Here is an 18,775-nt window from a genome sequence, read left to right on the forward strand (position 1 = left end):
CACCCTTGTTTGAGATATCTCCCTTGCTTTGTCTTGTTTTGCCACTGACGGTTTACCGCGTGGGTTTGTTTGTCCTGGATGTCATCATTTGTAATATGTTGATGCTAGTAAGCATCCCTTGAAGCTTTAAAGATTTGCTAGATGGACGAGGTCCATCCCTTGTTATATGAAGTTTTGATATGTATCGTTTTGAAAGGACTTCTACCATTATTCATGCAAACCCCTTTATTATTTATATCATTCACTGAGTATCCAAGCTCACCCTCTCTATATATATGTAGGTGATGAGCAAGAAGGCGGTGACGCCTAGATGTGGTTCGCGAACTTGTTTTGGATTTTTGTTATGTCGGCTTGACTTGTATTCATCTCGGCAGTCTTGAAAATCATGCTTCTCGACCTGTAATACTTGTATTTTGCACATGGCTTGAGAAGCTTCTTGATCAAGATGTAATAAGTACTTTACTTCATTTGTACTAAGTTGTAACCCATGTGTAGATGTTTACCATTTCATTTGACTTATGCACAGCTCTTATGGACTAATCTGATTTGTATGTATTGCTTCCGTACTTGTGAGCCCTATATATTTATACTCTGTTGTGTGTGGATTTTGAAAATTGGCCTTCGGTAGTCTCGGATTACTGGCCATCACGGTACCATCCTACTAGGGGCGGTTTGGGGTTGTGACAATAGGGAAAATTAGTCTAAGGTCCCTCTCCCATTTTTAGTAATGGAAGAGATCCACAATATTATTTTATGATGTCTAAGGTCCCTACAGAGAAATTTGATATATCTCACAACTTCAAACCCTTGCCCCCTCTCTCTCTCTCCTCGCTGCTCGACTTAAATGTTGCTTCCGTGCCCGATCTAAACGAAGAGCTAACCCCTCCTTTTGAATCCTCTAGGGATGAAGAGAATGACAATGTTGTTTCTCACGATATCGAGAAGAATCGATCTCATGGTAGTGGCGACTCCCAGAATTGGACCTACGGGGCCAATGGGGAAGTGCCAAATGTTGACTCCCAGGGGAAACTGTGTAGGAAAAGGGCAGCGAGCACAAACGAAGAGACACACGGCTGTAACAGCACTCTAATAAACGGATCACCATTCAGAATCGGCAATGAGTCAGGGTGCTTGGATAAGAATTTCGAATATTGTGTGAAGATCATTCAATGGCTTGAATGCAAAGGTCACATTAAACTCGAATTCAGGCTCAAATTGTTGACGTGGTTTAGCTTGAGATTGACAGAATAGGAACGAAGGGTTGTCAACATCTTCATTCAAACTATGATTGAATCAGCAGCAGCAGAACTAAAGACAAATTGATCAAATCAGAGTTTTATAGTTCCAGAGAAATTCTGGACTAGAGAAATTTGAATTTTCTTTGGGTTGAACCCAGAGAAATTCATAGCATTAAGTTTAAAGAAAATCTATCACAAACTCATAGAAGAACTATTAATTTGTTTGTGCAGGAAATTGTGATTGAATCAGCAGCAATAGAACCAAAGACAAATTGATCAAATCAGAGTTTTATAGTTCCAGAGAAATTCTGGACCAGAGAAATTTGAATTTTCTCTAGGTTGAACCTAGAGAAATTCTTTAGAAGTCCAAAATTTCTCTGGACAAAATTTCTCTGGATGAAATTTCTCTGGAGAAAATTCCTCTGGATCAAATTGAGGGACCTTAGACATTATGAAAATATTAGATGTCCTTGATGCTATAAAATCTTAATATCAGGAACCTTAAAAAAAAAAAAACCTTAAGTTTATGTTTGGATAACTATTACTCTAAAATCATATTATTATTATTAAATTATTAAAGAAAAGAGTTTTATTTTAAATGGAAGTGATGGGAGAGGAGTTAGTAGGAAACTTAGTTTAAAAATAAGTGCCATATACTTTTTTAAAATTTTAAATTTTATAAGAAATTAAAAATGAAGATTTGGAGGCCTAAGAGTAAACCAACTATATTTGTTTTTATCCATAGCATAGATTACTTTGGGCACCAAGAAGTTGAATTCTCTCTCCCCTACGTTTTATGTATTAGATTGCTATGAATCATGCATTGATTTCAACATGAAATTGTGTTGTTATATGGCTAAGTTCTTGATGCTTTCTTGGTACTTTTTTTTTTTTTTGAAGAAATACATTATAAAAGCATTTATGTCACTCATTGATTGTAGTATTTATTAACATATTAGTTCTTAATTGGACGACATATGCTAATAAGTGTCCTGAAGACATTATTTCATGTTAGAAATTAGGTAAAAATTATTTTGAAATTGACGAAATAGCTGAAAAAGTTCTGAAATCAATGAAAAAAGTTCTGAACTTAGTGAATTTTGTCTTAATTTTTTATTTATTTTTTGTTATTTTTTTTAACACTTGCTAGCAAGCAAAACCCTCACTAGAATAGCATTGAAAAAGTTCTGAAATCATTGTAAAAAGTTCTGAACTTAGTGAATTTTTTCCTAATTTTTTTTTAAAAGAAAAATTTGTTATTTTTTACACTTGCTAGCAAGCAAAACCCTCACTAGAATCGCATTGAGGAGTCATCAAGTCCACCTATTTGGGTTATTTATTAGCAACTGTTACTATACATGCACCTACAATTTGAGCCATAATAGTTCACAATTTACCAATTCTGGTCATAATAACAAAATCAAATTAATTTAGAACAAAACCTCATAAGCAAGACCACTTCGGTTCATAACTAAAATACCACAAAATCTCATAACTAAAATCAACTCATAACAAAAAATAGCACAAAAATTTCATAACCAACTACCACAAAGTTTAATAATTAAGTACAACACAAATTTGACTACTAAAACATTTTGCAACTACACACTAACATGATCCATAGCCATAACTAGAGCTTATGGTATACATCTAAAATTTTCTAGTTTAGAATTCGTGTGTTGAACATAATTTTGAACAAATACAATTTGTTGAAGTCCTTGAAGAAGGAAACAACTGCCAAATATGGCCTAATTTTGGATATATCATCCTGAATTAATTGCAAGAAATATTTTAGTGTGCATAACAGAGCATACATAAGTGCAAAATGTATATTAATTTTGAGGATATTGATGTTGAAGTGATTAGGAAGTGACAATCATTTTAGAGATCTGTCTAAAGGTTTGGAATTAAATCCTTTAATCGAGAACATAACCATGTTTTGTACAATCACTACAAAAATCTGCACTTTTAGCGACCACTTTCCGCGACCAATATAAAAGTTGGTAGCTAAAAGTTACCTTTTGGCAACCAAATATTAATTAGTCGCGAATGATCATTATTTTTGGCGACCAAATATGAGTTGGTTGAAGGTCATATTTTGACAACCCGAAAATGAGTTGGTCGCAGAAAGTGGTATGGTTTTGGTGACCAATTACAAATTTGGTTGCGGAAGGTCACATTTTGGCGACCAAAAAATAAGTTGGTCGTGGAAGATAAAAAATAAGTTGGTTGTGGAAAAAACTTATTTTTAGCGACAAAAAATATTTTAGTCACCGTATATTGAGTTTTGGCTACTAAAACAATGTAGTCGCCGAATGGAAAATAAAAAATTATTTTTTATCCTTTGGCGACCAAAATTTTGGTCGCCAAAAAACTTATTTTTAGCGACTAAAAATATTTTAGTCGCCGTATATTGAGTTTTGGCTACTAAAACAATGTAGTCACCAAATGGAAAATAAAAAATTATTTTTTATCTTTTGGTGACCAAAATTTTGGTCGCCAAAAAACTTATTTTTAGCGACTAAAAATATTTTAGTCGCCGTATATTGAGTTTTGGCTACTAAAACAATGTAGCAGCCGAATGGAAAATAAAAAATTATTTTTTATCTTTTGGCGACCAAAATTTTGGTCACCAAAAAACTTATTTTTAGCGACTAAAAATATTTTAGTCGCCGTATATTGAGTTTTGGCTACTAAAACAATTTAGTCGCCAAATGGAAAATAAAATATTATTTTTTTTCTTTGGCAACCAAAAATTTGGTCGCCAAAAACTTATTTTCAGCAACCAAAAAAAATTTAGTTGCCAAATTAGTACTTTTAGCGACTAATATTTTAGTCGCCGTTGATTGGCATTTGGTGACTAAAAAAGTTTGTCGGCGAAGGTACCTTTTTTGCAACTAATTTGGTCTTTTGGTCGCCAAAAGTTTGGGAGGGAAATTTGAAATGTGGGGGCGGGAATTGAAATTTTTTTGCGACAAAAAAAATTTGGTCGCCGATTGTTAAACGACGTCACTCGTTTTTTTTTTTTTTTTTTTGTGTTTTATGAGTTTTAAAAAAAATTATAAAAAAATTAAATATTTATATTATACCTAACTAAACAAAAATTTAAAATTAAAAAATATATATTATTCACTCCACCATTAAAAAAATAAAAATTACTTGAGATTATTGTTTCAAAAAAATAATTACTTAAAAATTATTTTTTTTGGGGATCATCAGACCACTTGGTCTCTCTCTCTCTCTCTCCATCCTTTTCATTCTCTCATCTCTCTCTTCATTTGTGCTCTCTCGATCTAGAAGCTTCTCTCTCTCTCGATCTAGAAGCTTCACTCTCTCTCATCAACGACGGTGAGAGTCTCTCTCTCTCCATTATTTTCTTCGATGAAAAAGGGGCTATCAGCAGGGGTCTCTTCTCGTCGCCGATCCCTTTCACTTTCTCTCTTATCGTTGTCGATCGGTCTCTCATAGTCGACATCCTACCGCCCTCTTTCTCTCCATCTCTTTCATCTCTCTCCGGTGAATATCAGTTGACAAGGATCTAACATCTAACATCACATCAGTTGTCGATCGAGAATTGAAATTTTTAATATTTTGAGTCTTTTCGGTGAGGAATTATTTTGTCACTAATTTTGGAGAGAGAATTTTGACATATTGAGCAGTAACGAAAAAAAAAATAGACTACTAATTTTTCCCTCTTTTTTGTTTTTATCAGTTTTCCTCTTATCTCTCTTTCTCTCTCTCAAAACAAAACACAAGTTAGCTCTCTTTGTTTAGCACCCCTTGTCCTCCTAATTTTCGTTGCTAAATAAGATTAATTTGTGACAAATTATAAATTTTTTCACATATAATAAAAAAAAAAAGGAAAAGGTGAGGAAATTTATTTTCGTCAATAAATACTTCTTTTTAGGTGAGAAAAAATTAAGTTTCATCATAAAAAAAAAAAAATTCATCTAAATTTGTTCGGATGGTGCTAAAATTTTGAGACCTTTGGTGAGGAAAAAATTTGTCACAAATTATAAAATTATTAGTGAGGAATATATTTTCGTCACCAATGAGTCTAAATATTTTGATGTCATTTGGTGAGGAGTATGTTTTCATAGCCTATAATTTTTAATATTTTGAGATCTTTTGGTGGAAAATTTATTTTGTCACAAATTTTAGAGGGAGAATTTTGAAATATTGAGCAGGTATTGAAAAAAAAATTGGCTACTAATTCCCCCCCCTTTTCGTGTTTTTATTAGTTTTCCTCCCATTTCTCTCTCTAAAAGCACACTCCCTCTTTAGCTCCTCACTCTCCACTGTGCAGACCACTCTGTCAAGCCCCTCGACGAGTGGTAACTCAAGCCCTCCCTCACCGACTTCCTCAAATCCTCCTTCTCCCTCACCATTCCCGAAGACGACATCGTCGTTCGCAGATTCAAGGACCTCAAGAAGCGCAAGTGCGATGATCCTGTCGCTCACGGCGCTCTCTTCATCCGCGACCTAGGGTTTCTGTCCAAGTTTTCCAGATCGGAAATTCTTCATGGTATAGATGGAGAAGACGATGTTAAGGAACTCGGAGAAGAAGTTTCTGGGCTGGGGAAGATCGGTTGTTGGTAAGACCAACGGGATTGAGTTGAATCTTGAAGGTGTTAAGTTTAGATTGACTGCTTCAGTTCCGAAATCGGATGATTTTGGAATGACGAAAGAGTGGGAAGAGCTTAATGCGTTTGGTAATCAAGGCTTGCTCTTGATTCTATCCATAGTTTTGAATTTTTGAAGCTTACTGGTCTTGCTGTCTACAATAATGGATTCAGTAATCTAACTCAATATTTTTTCTTCTAAATGCTTAATAATTTTGCGAGAACTACTGGTAATAATAGATGTATGTATGTGTTGTTTGGTTGTAGGATATTCAAGAGGTGGGAGCCTGACACAATTGTGTTGAAAGGTGTTCCACGACGCTGGTTTGCTGAGCCAAGAGTTTCGTCTAAGCCTTCAATGCTGGTCACTCACACGATTTTTTCTACATTTGGGAAGATAAGGTGTGTGTTAATGTCATGGTTTCTGCTATTTTTCTGTTTCCCTGATGCATTGCATTTCCATAATATTGTTTTTGTTGAATTTGTGGGGTGGTTGTGTTTTTTTGAGGCTTCTGACATTGAGTTCTGTTTTTATGCTCCAATGCACACATCATATTATCTTGAATATGGTTGTATTGAAATTTCTTAATTTACTTGTCATCTCATTAATTTAATGAAACCATTTCCTCTTGAAACTTCTCATGATTGAAGATTTTAGGTAGCAACAAACATTTGGGGTCTCAATGTTCCTAGTTCAGGTATTGTTGGTGAGCAATTCATTAAGAAGATTCGTAGGGTAAGAGGTATGATATAGATATTGGATCTGCATTTTTTCTGATTAATCTGTTTGAGGGAAATCTCGTTTCGTGCTATTTTAATATTTTAAAAGGACATCCTTCAGAAACAACCAAAAGAAAAAAGGGAAAAAAAGGCATGTAAAATTGATGGCATAGTTAATAGTTCATGTTGACCCTTCTGTTTCCCTTTTTTTATTTTTTTATTTTTTGCTTTTACTTTCCTTTACAAATTGTAAAGTTTACTCATGATGCAAACTGTAAGATCATCTATAAATAGTAAAATTAAAGCAGCGAGAATGTTTGGAAATTGGTTGGTTTCAAGATGGACACACTTGGAACTTTTCTTAATCATATTTTGGTATTGGTTGTCACTGTTTATGCTTATTTTTAAGTTAGTATGGATTTAATTAACTTTCGATATGAAAAATCAAGTATTATAGGTTAAGAGTACTTTGATAATTGCAAAATTTTCTTGACATGAAAGGTAAGGGCATCCATGGGTCATACATAGGTGAAGTTGTGTATTGGGTCATTCTATATTCTTTATATCTGTTTTAGATGAGTTTTAAAATTCGAAATTCTAGTCAAACCGAAAATATGTTTCAATTTATTGATGGATGATTTAGAAATGCTTCAGAAACCACAACAATAAAATGTAATGACAAATTAGTGTTGGTAATGAGAAAGACATGGTGGACGAAGGAAGGTGTGAAAAAATGTACAGTAGCATGGTGTTTTGCAGAGCAAGTATAGAGTGGGTGAAAGGATAGGCCATCATGCCATCATGTCCGTGGATGTAGTACATATATCTTGTCTATTTGCTTTATTTTTTTATTTTTTTTTTCACGATTTTGCATAATAGTTTTGATAACCAAACAGAGCTTTAAGATCAAAAGAAAATATTGCGACAGTGATTATCAGTGATTAAACAGTGATTACCATAAGCTACAATGTTGGTTAACCGTGGCTACAATGTTGAGGTATGTTTTTGGCCTTGCTTTTACTTTTGGTGCCAACAACCATCATAATTAATATAGCGACCCCGGTATTTCCTGTTGTTGTTTAACTGTAATCCGGACTCAGTTCCGTAGATTCGTTGTTGTCTTATCCTCATTTCTATCCCTTACTCTTTGTGTTAGGGTTTTGGGCTATGTTGGGCAAGTTGGGAATAAGTTGGTTGTGTTTTAAAGCTTTGAATTTTTGCCCAGGTTTTGGTCTCTCCACTCGAGCGGCGATTTGACGCTCAAGGGGGCTTCTGTTGTTGCCTTTCAGCTCGAGCGGCAGTTAGGATGCTCGAGCGTGAATTTCCTTCTCTCAGCATTTTGGTCGTCTGCAGAAAATTCTGGGAGAGTGTATCCGGCGCTCGAGCGGATCTTTGGACGCTCGAGCGTGAACCTGTGTCTGACGCTCGAGCGGGGTGTTATACGCTCGAGCGGACCTGTTTTTATATCAGTCCGTGAAATCACTTTTTTGATCACTTTTTGATTTCCTTTCTCTCTCTTACTTTTTCAAAACCACCATTGGAGAGCACCTCACTCTAAAACCTAACTTCTCTCTTAGGATTGATCTAGTTAGAGTGTTTTCCTACCCTTTGGCCTTTGTAAATGTTGTGTTGATCGTCGAGGGCTTCGTTTTGATCCGAGAAATTTGGGATTTGGAGCATTTCCGGGTTTTGCTCTTCTTCTCCTTGAGTTCTACATTTGAGGTAGGGATTTCCTTGTTCTTTTTCAATACTTCGTCTATAGATAGACATGTGGTAGTTTTGTATTGCATGAAAATCATATCCATGTTGGATTTGTTTGAAAATCATGAGAAGGAACCTAGGGTTGGATGTTTGAAAAATGGTTATGTTATCATTGATGGTTGTTTTGGGCTAATTGGAGTGTAAATTAGCATGTTGTAGTTGATAGAGGAAGAAGCCCTAAATCATATTTGATTGATAAATTAAAATGGAGGATAGTGAACCTATATTGTAAATCTCTAGTGTGGATGTGGGTTGGGTGAAAGTGTTAATGCCTAAGGGGTTAACTTTGGCTTGGGAATGGTTTGAAATAAATGTAATGGACTAATGTGAGTTACAACTTTATTATCAATGAAAGTGGTTTTGTAAAACAAAGGAATGAATTTGGTTTTGTGACAACAAAAGGAACGGAGTTGGTTTTGTGAAAACAAAAGGGGAATGGAACTTGTTTTGTGAAATGGGAAAAGTATTTTAAAATACGTATGAAAATTGGATTGTTGTTTCATGAGTGTTGAACACACACATATGTGGGATTGTATCTTAAACTACCCTGTAAATGTTGTTGTCGGGTTCGTGGTCTCATAATAATTGAGTCTTTAATAGATGTACTAAATATTTGCATCTAGAGGTTTTGTCCTTGGTCATCGGTGGAGGATGACACGGTTGCGTTGAATTGTTGTGTATACATTACACCATTGTTGATTGAACATCTTATGTGATGAAATGTTGAGATGCATTATATATGTATACTTGTTAGGGAGGAGAGAGGGGTTGTACTCCAGTGTGTGTGAGAAGATAGGGGATGGACTCCACACACTTATGTGTTCATATAACTAGACACATTGTTGGTATCCGGATAGTTTATATGTATGTTTTACACATGTTGGTTATGCCTTGTTGTATTGTGATTGTTGGTGTTATACCCTGCGCTGATAATCAGAGGTACCGTTACCTTCCAGCTAGCGCCTGGAGAACTGACTGCGCTGAGAATCTAAGGTATCACACCCTTCCAGCTAGCGCCTGGTAAACTGACTGCGCTGAGAATCTAAGGTACCACACCCTTCCAGCTAGCACCTGGTAAACTGGTATGTTGTTGTGAGAGGGGTATCTTTGGCTTACTACGCACATAGCTAGTAGAGCAAAGTTTTGTTGTTGATATTTCACTGTGTTTGGGAATATCATGGATTGTGTTGATTACGGTCTTGGAGGGCCGAGTTGCCTCATTGGTTTATCTTATGCCTGTTGGTGAGTTGTTATCTCTTTTATAACAGTGCATGTGTAGATTTGATTGTATCGGGAAGAAGCCAAAATGTCACATTTGTCTTTTGGAAAGTGTGAAGGAAAACAGATTTTTTTTAAAGGAGATATATATTTTGAAAAGACACATCTGTGTATGTTTGGGAAATGGAGAAGAGTAGAGGACTTAGTGAAATTACCTCCTAAGTAATTGTTAATGTTATGAAAGATTGGGAACGGGGATTAATGAAAAGAGAAGAAAGTTGAATCCCTATGGCGTTGATTGAAATGGTTGTTTTCAAGAAAAGTTCATACTTATGTATATTTTGTGTAAACTGTCACATTACTATTCTAGTATGAGATTGAGCATTCATGATCATAGCTATCTGTATGTTGTTATTGTTGAGGGCCATGTTGAGATCCCTACTGGACTATATGTTCATCCCACGTTGTTGAATCTTTTTCAGGTATTAAGCGGGTTGAGCTGCAAGATTTGGATCTTCTTATTTGTTGGCCACGGGGCCTCTTTGTTGTTGGCGGAATGCCATTGTTGTAAAAGGGTTACACCCTTCTTCTTGTACCTTAAGTGATGTAAGCCCAAGGGCAATTTATTAAGAATGTTCATGTAATATTTACTTTGCATACGAATGAGAGTATTGTCAATCACTTCTACGGATTGGATGTATGAGTTTATTTCCACATGTTATCCTTGAAATTGAATTAAGTTAATGAATTTGGTAATGACTTCGAGTAATAAAAAGTGGGGTGTGACAATTAAATTAAGGGTTAATTACACTAATATTCCCTATAGTTTGGGACTTGTGTTACTTTGGTCCCTGACTTTTCAATTGTAACACATTTGACCCTGAATTTTGAATCTTATTCCAAATAAGGACAATTGAAAATATCATTAGATTTTCAAGGGTAAAATCGTCAATTTGATAAAATATAAACTAATTTGACAAAAATAAATGTCAAAAAAATATTTTTAATTTTTTAAAAATTATTTTTAACCACCAATGATAAAATTATGTAAAATTAATAAAAATTACATGATTAATTTTTTAAAATTAATTTTACATGATCATTATCCAAACACATAAGAAAAATTAATTTGGTAAAAAAAATAAATAAATGTCTAAAAGTTTTATCAATTTTACATAATTTTATTTTTAGTAAGTAGAAATAATTTTTAAAAATTAAAAAATATTTGTTTGACATTTATTTTTGTCAAATTAGTTTATATTTTATCAAATTGACAATTTTACCCTTGAAAAATCTAATAATATTTTCAATTGTTCTTATTTGGAACAAGATTCAAAATTCAGGGGCAAATGTGTCACAATTGAAAAGTCAAGGACCAAAGTGATACAAGCCCCAAACTATAGGGACTATTTGTGTAATTTGCCCTTAAATTAAAATTGAAAGTTATTTCACGAAAGCATAAGATTGATTTTCTAGCATTTTGAGGTATGGATTACACTCGGGATTAGATATCCATACCTTCAAATGCTATGTACACTTGGATATTCATTTGTCTTTTCAAGAAGTTTGTCGATTTTTTTTTTTAAAATTATTTTGGATTTGAAAGCATTACTTAATCTATTTGACCAAACAGGGCCAATGTGTGCTAGACATACAAGGGGTGATACTGTGAGACATGGTAAAATAATTTCTAAAGTTAGATGGAAGTGTTATTTCTCTTGCTCTGTAAGATTTTGTATAAAATGGTGTGACTTATTTGACTAGGATCACTTAAAGCTAAAACATTTATTTATTTATAAGCTTTAATTTTAAATAAGTCATTGTTACATTATTTTATGTGATTATTTTTTAAAAAATTTTTAGATTGGAAATTGTAATTTACATAATAACAGCACCTCTAAAAAAACAGAGAATGTTTAGTAACTACAATAGTAAAATGGTTTTGGATTATAAACATTCACTTTTGTGGCTTTGACTATGGCACACATCGTTGTATACATTTTTGCTCAATGAAGAATTAATTATCAATATGTAGCTGGAATTTGGAAATGCCGGAGTCTTGATTTTGAATGGCAAGAACTACACCTTGTTTCAAATGCACTGGCATTCTCCTTCTGAGCACAAAATCAATAGTGTCACGTATGTTCTTTTTTTGTCTCATGTTTTTTTTTTTTTTTTATATATAGATTGTTCAATTAAAAAACTTGGTAAGTTATATTTTTCATCTTTGTAATTTGACTTTAATTTATGTTTTACATAATTATAGATTTGATGTAGAGCGTTATCTAGTCCACAAGGCTAGCGATGGAAGATTCACAATTATAGCCATCCTTTATAAAATTGGTGATGTCGATCCTATTATTTCCAAGGTAGAGTATATATAGATTTATTGCATTTGTTAATATGTTTACCTGTCACCCCTTGTGGTAAGTAGAAGAACTTGGTATTGAAATTCTAGTGAATAGAAGTGTTTGATAAGTTAATAGGTGTTGTGATGTTTCATGGTTGTAGATCCAAAGTGAATTAGCTGAGCTGGGTAAGGAGGTGTTTACAGATGAAGATGAAATCGCCGTAGGGACCTATGACACCTGGAAATTAAGGCGAAATACATGCAAGTATTATAGATATGTTGGTTCTCTCACTACTCCTCCGTGCACTGAGAATGTTACCTAGCACATCTTTGGCAAGGTTAGATAAGTTCATCTCATCAACAAAGTGCATCCATATATACATACAAAGGAACAAAACTTTCATTTGTTTGTTTCCAATGGAATAACTAAAATGTTTATGTTTTTAAAGAGACCAAATTAAAACCAAATTAAAAATAATAGTAGAATAAAGAATTTATTTTGTTTCCATCAAAACACACCAAAACACAGTGCGCTACATTGGAATAATAATCTTTGTTGACGTGGATTTAGAATATTTCATTATTTTTTATATATTTTTTCAGAGAAAAAAAAAATATAAAGGTTGTATCTTACCATGTCAATAAATATTCTTACTTCTAATTTAGAAATTCTATTACGACTAATTGTTTAAAGAAAATTGAAAACCTTATTTGTTGGGATTCTTTACACTTGTCTTTAATAAAATTGAGTTATTTGACAATACTTAATAATTTTTTTTTTTTGTAAAAATACCTTTATTTTTTTCATTTTTTAAAAGTTTTATACTTATTCTTTTATGTGAACAACTATATAAATCTCAATATTTTTAAATAATCAATTATCAAACTTTTATACATTTTATGGATTTCAATTTATGTTTCTAATCATTTTTATGCACCTCAAATTCAGTTTTGTTGTTAAAGTGTTCAAAGCATTTATGTAAATTACAATTTCCAATCTAATTCAGCATTGCTTGGTTCAATGGTGAAATCCCTGGCCTGGCAATCATGGGAATACAAGTTTGTGTGAGAGTAGCCATTATATGCAAATAATGCCAAAGGTTACGTTTGTATCTGGTTCACCCCTCCTAACATCATCGATTAACTGGCCAAAATTAGATTGTCTTTTTTATTTTTTAAACCACCCCTTTTTTATTATTACTTGAAACATCTTCCTATTCAAATTTATACACCTCACATTGAACAGTTAGCTAGCAATACTTAGTTATCTGCAATCTCATCCCAGGATTTTTAATTTGCTGGGAGGGTTATGGATGCTCTCTTAATCCATTGATTGATGGATAAACCCTCCTTAACGTGCTACTTTGATGTATCACCTCGCAGATTTGACTGTAGATTAGATTTATGTATTATATTGATTCATCTTTTTTTCTTAAATGTGTAACTCTACCAGTTGGGGGGACTATAATACACGAGTCATGACTTATGCCATTAAAAATAAGCTTTCCAATTTTTTGTGAATTAAGAACCTTAAAAAATAATTATATTCATTATATTTATATTAAATTTCTCATACACCAATGTTTTTACAAAATGGCTACAATTTTTAATCAATCATGGCATGTGTGGGGTTTGCATTAAATAGTGATTATCATAAGCACTGTGCGAGAATTTTAAGGGTTAATTGTTATTTTATTTCTGTTCAGCTTCACTCTTCAACATCTCATCTATTTGTGTTTTTTGTCTATAACTTTTGTGGAATAGAATTGGATCATCAGCATCTCATCTGTTTGTGTTTTTTGTCTATAACTTTTGTAGAATAGAATTGGAGCAGATATTATCATGGCTCTTGATGATATCCTAGATTTGACTCTTACCCAAGACATCTATATATTGTACTTTGCCTTATCCATGTTATGAAATTGTTGTTATTATTATGCTATGGTATGGTTAGTCATTCTCGTATAGACGAACCGTTTGAATTTCGCTTCAATTTTCCCCTTCAGTATGGTTAGACACTCTCATATGCCAATATGTATAGTTTATATTTGCTAGTTGAGAAGTCCATTGCATATTATTGTGAACTGTTGTTTTATTTAATTATTTTTGACTTGTTCTTCTTTGAATTACATTTAAGTCCGTTGAAAAAACTAAACAATGAAATACCAAAGTGATAATGCTATAGACATAAGAATGCTGTTGTTTTATTTACAATTTGATAATGATAGTCATTTAATTTGCTAATGTGACCTTAACTTTTCATGGACATTTTTCATTATTTGTCCAATTTTATCTGACATTATTTCTCTTTTTCTTTGGTACAGATGGATGAACTCGTGCACAAAGCTAAATTGTATTGGACAAATTGGCACTTTTTATATTATTGGAAGGATTGTATATATAGCGATCCCGGGTTTACCCTTGTTATACCGTGATCCGGACATGTGTCCGTGGATGTTGGTAGTTGTCTATCATCTTGTTTGCATCCTTTTTACTTAGTATTTGAGTTATGGGATGTGTTGGGCAGGTTTGTTTCAGGTTGGTTGAGTTTAGAAACCAAAACTAGTTGCCTAGATTTTTGGCCTGTCTGCTCGAGCGGAGGTGTTGGCGCTCGAGCGGGGAATACATCCATCCAGTATCTTGTTGTGCAGTGTTGTGAGCTCGAGCGTAGGGATTGGGAGCTCGAGCGGAGGCCTGGTTCTGCAAAAGTGCTGAACGAGTGCATTCTGCGCTCGAGCGGGAGGTTGGCCGCTCGAGCGGGAGTCTGTGAGTGGCCGCTCGAGCGGGGTGTTTTACGCTCGAGCGGAGACCTGGGTTAAAGTCCCGAAATTGTGACTTTTCAAATCACTTTTTCACTTTCTCTTCTCTCTCTTACTTTTCCAAAAACACCATTGTTGAGTCTTTCTCTCTAGATACTACCTTCTCTCTAGGTTTTGATCTAGTAGGAGTGATTGGCTCACCTTTGGCCTTTACAAAAAGGTTGTTGATCGTCGAGGGCTACTTTTTAATCTGAAAATCACGGGTTTTGGAGCACGTTGGGTTTTGTTGTCTTCTCCTTTGGGACTCCGAATTTGAGGTAGGGATATCCTACTCCTCTCTATGGGTTTTGTCTTTAAATTTTGGTATTTTGAGTTGTTGGTCTTGGTTTGGTAATTTTTGTGAAAGTTTGGGGCTTTTGTGTAATTTTACAAAAGTTGGGGTTTAATTCATAATAAACCTAGATGCATGTTTGGCATAGAAAAATGGAATGATTGTTGAATCATTGATGAAAATGGGACCTAAGGGTTGAAATATTAATTATGGAAAATGGCCTAATTACATTGTTTAATTAATTGGGATAATTAATTGGTGAGAAATGAGGAAACGAAATGTTGATTGAATATCCATTTGTGCATTTATTTTCTGTTTTAGAAATAACTGCTTGGGGCTATCGGTGGAGGATAGTCGAGATTGTTGTAGACAATGCATGATGATTAGGTAAACGGAAACTAATCAATGGAATGTGTCATGGAACTTGATGGTTGATAGAATACATTAATTGTGTGTATTGTGTGATTGTATATAGAACCATTGTGTTTGTATACGTTATGTGTAGAGGAGGAGATAGGGGATGTACTCTGCGGTTTAGGGGAAGATAGGGGATGTACCTCTAAACCGGATAGGTATTGGGAGGAGATAGGGGATGAACTCCGTAGACAGAGCTCATATGCTTGTCTAGAGAAGTGAAGATAGAGCTCATATGCTTATCTTTGTGAAGTGTGGATATAGCTTGTATGCTTATCTGTGGATATTGTGGTTATACGTATCTGTTGTAGAGTGTGGATACAGCTTGTATGCTTATCTGTGGATATTGTTGATATACATATCTGTTGAGAATGTGGATATAGCTTTTATGCTTATCTGAATGTGAGATATAGTTTTTATACATATCTGTGGAAATGATGATAGAGCTAGTATGCTTATCTGTTGTTAAAGGGAAAATGAAAAGTAATTGGGACTTGTAAGTCGTTGACATAAATAGGTAATTTATGTGATTGTATCAGTGTTGACCAACTATCAATTGCTAATGTTTTAGTCATTGTCCATGGTTGGTTTAGTGCATTTCTACTGGGCTGTGGCTCACCCTATATGGGAATATCATTTTCAGGTACAGGAAGCATGCCACCTCCAAGGACATAGCTTGGAAGGCTAGAGGTGGACATAGTGTAGTTGTTTTACTTTTGATGTATTACATGTAACTTCAAGCCAAGGGCTTAATGTGTAAACGAGTTAGTACTCTTTTGATGAAACCAAGTGTTAACTTGGAAAGCTGTAAGCCCGTAGGGCATTTTGTTTTGATGCTAACATGTAATACTTATGTAATGAAACTCAATGAAATAAAGGAATGTGGTTAGTTTATATGTAAATGCTTGTATTATCTGATGGGTTTAATGTTATTATTTTGAGGGCGTTACAACTTGGTATCAGAGCGTACCGGGTTCGAATACTTTGGGCACGTGGGAAGTGATTAGGATCACAATGGGTTTGTCTCGCTTGATAGAGACGTAGATGTAGTACCATATGCTATGTGCTTAAGTGATAACATGCTTATGTGACTATGTGGGTATGGGATTTAATTTCTGGGATGTTGATTGGATCCTTGAGTTTCTGGGAGTCTTGTTGGAAAAGCACTTGATCAATGCTGTTTCTAACCGGAACTCTAGTAACGCCTCGGACTATCATTATCCGGAAATGAAGTTCGTAAGTGCTTATGTGTTTATGTGCTTATGTGGAGTGAATTACAGTTGTCCATGCATTAGGACGTGAGTGTTTAGTTTCGGCACACTTAGGAATGTGCTAACGTTCTGTGTTGCCTTTATTAGGATGTCAGGACGAGGAAGAGGTGCTAGGCGTGGTAGACCTGCGAGGCAGGAAGTACCGTTACAGGGTGAGATTCCGGCAGTGCAGGAGGGAGTTGGGCAGGCCAATGTGGCCGAGCCAGTAGGTCAGCAGGCTATGGGTGCCTTGGCCAGAGAGATAGCAGGAGCTTTGGGTATTCTTAGAGCTGGGAATCAGGCAGCTGAGACAGGACCTTCCTTCTTGAAGAGGGAGTTCTTCTGGTGTAATCCGGACGAGTTTATCGGGGATCCTAAAGAGCCGCTTAAGGCAGATGAATGGCTCAAACAGACAACGAAGACGTTTGAGATGCTTGGCATCGAGGACGGAGCACTGAAAGTGACCTTGGCATCCTTTCAACTGAAGGGAGATGCGGGGCAATGGTGGAAGTACGAGAAAGCTCGTGTTGGTGGTACTTGGGAGGCGTTTGTGAATGCTTTTCAGGAGAGGTTTTTATCAGCAGCAGCTAGGGAGAAGCTGAGGGATCAGTTTAGCCGGCTTAATCAGCAGGGCTTGTCAGTGGCCGAGTTTGAGGCTACTTTTACCAGTCTGTCTAGGTTTGCACCTGAACTGGTGGCGTCTGAGGAACGCCGTTGCTATGAGTTTGAGCGGAAGTTGAGGCGGGGCCTCAAGTTGAGAATTGGTGGGTCTTATATTCGAGAGTATAGACACCTAGTGGACGCTGCAGCTCATATGGAGCTTATGATGCAGGAGGAGGATGAGGGTCAAAGAGGCTCCAAGAGGAGCCAGGATAGTCAGAGTGATGGCAGGAGGCAGAGGGGTTATAACCCTCAGCAGTATCAGGGTGCAGTCTCTAGATCGACCTTTCCAGTGCCGAGTGGAGGCTCGGGGAGAGGCAGTCAGGGGGAATTCACTTGTTACAAGTGTGGCCAGCTGGGTCACAAGGTTTCTGTTTGCCCGCAGAAGGGTGGGGGTCAGAAAGCTGCTTCTTCTTCAGCTAGACCGCAGAGTCAGAGTTTGGGCAGGGGGCAGCTCTTGACTTGTTATCAGTGTGGACAACCTGGGCACATGAAAAGGTTTTGCCCACAGTTGAGTGCCACTTCGGGAGCGTCTGGTTCTAGGCAGACGCAGGGTTTTCAGCCAGCTCAGTCTGTGCAGGCCTCGAGGGCCAATCCGGGAGCTTCGTCATCCCAGTCTGTGCAGCAGTCTTTTGCTCCGAGAGGTGAGCAGGTAGACCAGGGGCCTACGGGGCGCGTGTATGCTGTTACCGCGCAGGATTTAGTACCGGCTCCATCAGTAGTGAGAGGTACTTTTCTGTTTTGCAACTCAGTTGCTAATGTGTTGATAGACACGGGTGCATCTCATTCTTTTGTATCTGCTGCATTTGCATCGGTTTTGGAATTGGAGTTAGCACAATTAGCATCTCCTATTTGTGTGGTATCGCCTTTGGGCGGTGAGTTGATCCTGAAACAGGGTGTTAGAGGATGTGATATAGAGGTCGCCGACTATAGGCTTCTTTTTCCGTTTGTTGTCATGCCCATGAAGGGTTTTGATGTTATTTTGGGTATGGACTGGTTATCGTCATACCGGGCTGTTATTGATTGCTACCGCCAGAGGGTCACGTTATGTACCTTGAGCGGGGAGTGGTTCCATTTCTTGGGAGACCGGGTTGGTAGTGTTTTGCCACCGGGGTATGATTCGCGAGGGCGAAGTGAGCTTAGTAGTCTACTTGCCAGCTTTGAGAGTGGTGAGAGTGGTGAGACCCAGGTTGTGTTACCGAGGGTGGTTTGTGAGTATTCGGATGTCTTTCCCGAAGATCTTGTTAGTTTGCCACCTCACCGAGAGATAGAGTTCTCTATTGATTTAGTGCCTGGTACGGCGCCGATTTCTATGGCACCTTACCGTTTTGCTCCAGCAGAGTTGGTTGAGTTGAAAGTTCAGCTCCAGGAATTGCTAGATAAGGGCTTTGTTCGCCCTAGTGTTTCACCGTGGGGAGCACCGGCCCTCTTTGTTAAAAAGAAAGATGGTGC

General features: G+C 36.1%; 1 protein-coding gene and 1 pseudogene across 1 annotated transcript; both read left to right on the forward strand.

Annotated features, from left to right (window-relative positions):
* Positions 1-756: 756 nt before the first annotated feature.
* Positions 757-6,493, forward strand: LOC114262666 (uncharacterized; annotated as a pseudogene).
* A 1,054-nt stretch (positions 6,494-7,547) lies between these two features.
* Positions 7,548-12,232, forward strand: LOC145814314 (alpha carbonic anhydrase 1, chloroplastic-like). The gene is made up of 4 exons (XM_082910981.1): positions 7,548-7,577; positions 11,595-11,698; positions 11,826-11,928; positions 12,071-12,232. Exons 1-4 carry the CDS (start codon positions 7,548-7,550, stop codon positions 12,230-12,232), a joined length of 399 nt encoding a protein of 132 aa, XP_082767107.1.
* Positions 12,233-18,775: the final 6,543 nt, after the last annotated feature.

This window comes from Camellia sinensis, unplaced genomic scaffold, assembly GCF_055761805.1.
Source record: "Camellia sinensis isolate YWXY unplaced genomic scaffold, ASM5576180v1 Unanchor1, whole genome shotgun sequence".
NCBI lineage: Eukaryota > Viridiplantae > Streptophyta > Magnoliopsida > Ericales > Theaceae > Camellia > Camellia sinensis.